Source organism: Myotis davidii, unplaced genomic scaffold (genome assembly GCF_000327345.1).
Source record: "Myotis davidii unplaced genomic scaffold, ASM32734v1 scaffold184, whole genome shotgun sequence".
Lineage (NCBI taxonomy): Eukaryota > Metazoa > Chordata > Mammalia > Chiroptera > Vespertilionidae > Myotis > Myotis davidii.
The window spans coordinates 17880-20127 of record NW_006297021.1 but is presented as its reverse complement, the minus strand read 5'-3'; the positions used below and the strand labels follow the sequence as shown (position 1 = coordinate 20127).

Below are 2248 nucleotides of genomic sequence, written 5' to 3'. Positions count from 1 at the left end.
AATGATGTTGGTCTTACGGAAGACCTGTTGAAACGGGTAGCTGAGTTACACTGGGCAGTAGAAAGGAGAGTGGAGGCTGAAGTGTGGGAATTGGGGCAGTGCAGTGGTTCCTGTGTGGCACAGAATACTGGCATGGGGAGTAAGTTTTGGTGAAAGAGCAAAAAGGAGAATGCATTGCAAAAATAGGATGGGTCCTCTGAATTTTCTTTTAATTCTCACCAAAGGATAGTGTTTATTGACTTTTAGAGAGAGAGGAATTGGGAGAAAAAGAGAGAGAGACATTGATGGATTGCCTACTGCACGCACCCCAACTGGGGATCAAACCTGCAACCCACGTATAGGCCCTGAACGGGAATTGAACTCACACTCTTCTATGGTATACGGGACAATGCTCCAACCAACCAAGCCACTCAGAGGGCATGGGCCTCTGGATTTTAATGTTGAAGGTACTATTCCAGATGTGCTGTGTAACCCTTAAGGAATCTCTGCTTAAAAGGCAGGTGGAAGCAAATGCAAATTATATGTGTCCCTTTCTAACGTATGCTTATGTGCATTGTATATGCTAGTATTTGTGTAATTTTTGTCACATTACTAAAGTTTTCTGAGCTTCTGATCATGTCATTTATTAACTTTATAAATAAACCATAATCATCAGGGTTCCTTTGAAGAACAAATAAGCAAATGTATGTCCATCTCTTTGCACAGGATCACATGTAATGAAGCTTTACTGTTACAAGTTACAAATGGGTGAGTTACACCTACTTCTGTTATGACTCATTACCATCACTTGTTTATGAAATACACAGAATTATTGCTGTTTTAGGGGAGGGTTTATACTTTATAAATGCTGTCTCAGGCACACTGAAATGAGATTAAGGAAAATTGCAGCTAATATGACTGGCAAAGGGCAGGAGTTCAGCTTCCACTTTTCTAAAATATCAGGTGGAACAACAGAATTTCCTATTAGAATGCTTTCACTCTATATTTCCTAAGGCTACTGCCCTGTGAGGATCGTCGATCATGATGGTAGTTATGTAACCCCCGCCCTCACGCTATTATCTGATGCAGGGGATCTTCAGGGGTAAATTTCAAAGTAGATTCCATTGGCTCCACTAAATGGAATAAGTCAACCCATCAATGAATTAATGAACACTATCATAAAATGTAATCGTAATTGTCTTGGTGCATAACCGAATTCCTGCAGAACAAATCTAAAAGTCAGTGTTGAAGGATTGATATTTCTGGAAACCTCACTTGGAGAGGACAAAATGATTCAGAACAAAAGTATCTGGAGGGTCAAGGTCAGGAAGTAGGAATGGACTGAGGCACCAAAAGGCAGGTTGGAGTTGGAGAAACATTGCTGTGCACAAACTAAGAATAATTAAGCCTGAGAAATTTCCCAGTTGTTATTGGAGGTGGGACACCTATGGCATGAGTCAGGGATCTCTGTGTTTTGGCCTCAAGAGGGAATTGGAAAATTCTGAACATCCTGGATTAACTCCCTTACCACACTCCTCTCTAGAGTAAAGGTGTTTGGGTCTTCTTTTGACCTGGTAGAGGAGAGCTCTCCCGCTGTTCTCTCAGCAAACACTGCTGTTTCTGTTGGTTGGGCTGGTGGCTACTTCCACGTGAAGCTTTCGGGCTTTGTGACAGTTGGGTCTAGAAATTGTAGATAAAGAAGTTTCATGGCTTCTTTCTCCTCCCACAGCTTTGCCTCCTGTTGCTTGGACTGTGTGTCAGTGAAAACCCAGAAGACAGTTGATAGCTGTGCTAGTGACAATGGCATCAAGGGTGAGTTGGGAATTATTCTTTCTACTGAAATGTATCTCCATTGCCAGGAAGTGGGTATATTTCTCCTACAAGCATGGATTTTGTGAGTACACGCGAGACTTTTCACAGATCTGAGCTTCTGTTAATTTTCCCCGGTACTCTGGAATGTTCATGTTGTGTCAAGGACGCATTAACTGGCAATCTCTTTCCCATCATTACACTACGATATCCCAGCCTCTAGTAATGCTGTGTATTTTATAGGAGAAATGAGAAAAGTTTCAGTTTCTCATCGAATTCATGGCTTGGTTAGCAAAAAATGTTACACATTAATCATAAAGAGTGTCCCAAAATTCACCCAAGAAGTAATTTTGATGGAAAGCACAGATTTATAATTAAAAATTGTGCATTTTTTATTGATTCATAAAGTATACAGTATAGGGTTATGTATGGAATAGCATATTGGGTAAATGGCCTCACC

General features: G+C 40.8%; 1 protein-coding gene across 8 annotated transcripts in view; it reads left to right on the top strand.

Annotated features, from left to right (window-relative positions):
* The window catches only part of ZNF596 (zinc finger protein 596), a 14343-nt gene that overhangs the window by 2068 nt on the left and 10027 nt on the right, over positions 1-2248 (top strand). For 7 of the 8 annotated variants that reach the window (XM_015569756.1, XM_015569755.1, XM_006772640.2 and 4 more), the window contains exons 2-3: positions 706-747; positions 1709-1791. In XM_015569756.1, coding sequence (XP_015425242.1) covers positions 1780-1791 — 12 coding nt within the window. In that variant the 5' untranslated portion in view covers positions 706-747; positions 1709-1779. The remainder of the gene's footprint in view (positions 1-705; positions 748-1708; positions 1792-2248) is intronic. The other variant, XM_015569752.1, reaches the window with a different exon arrangement.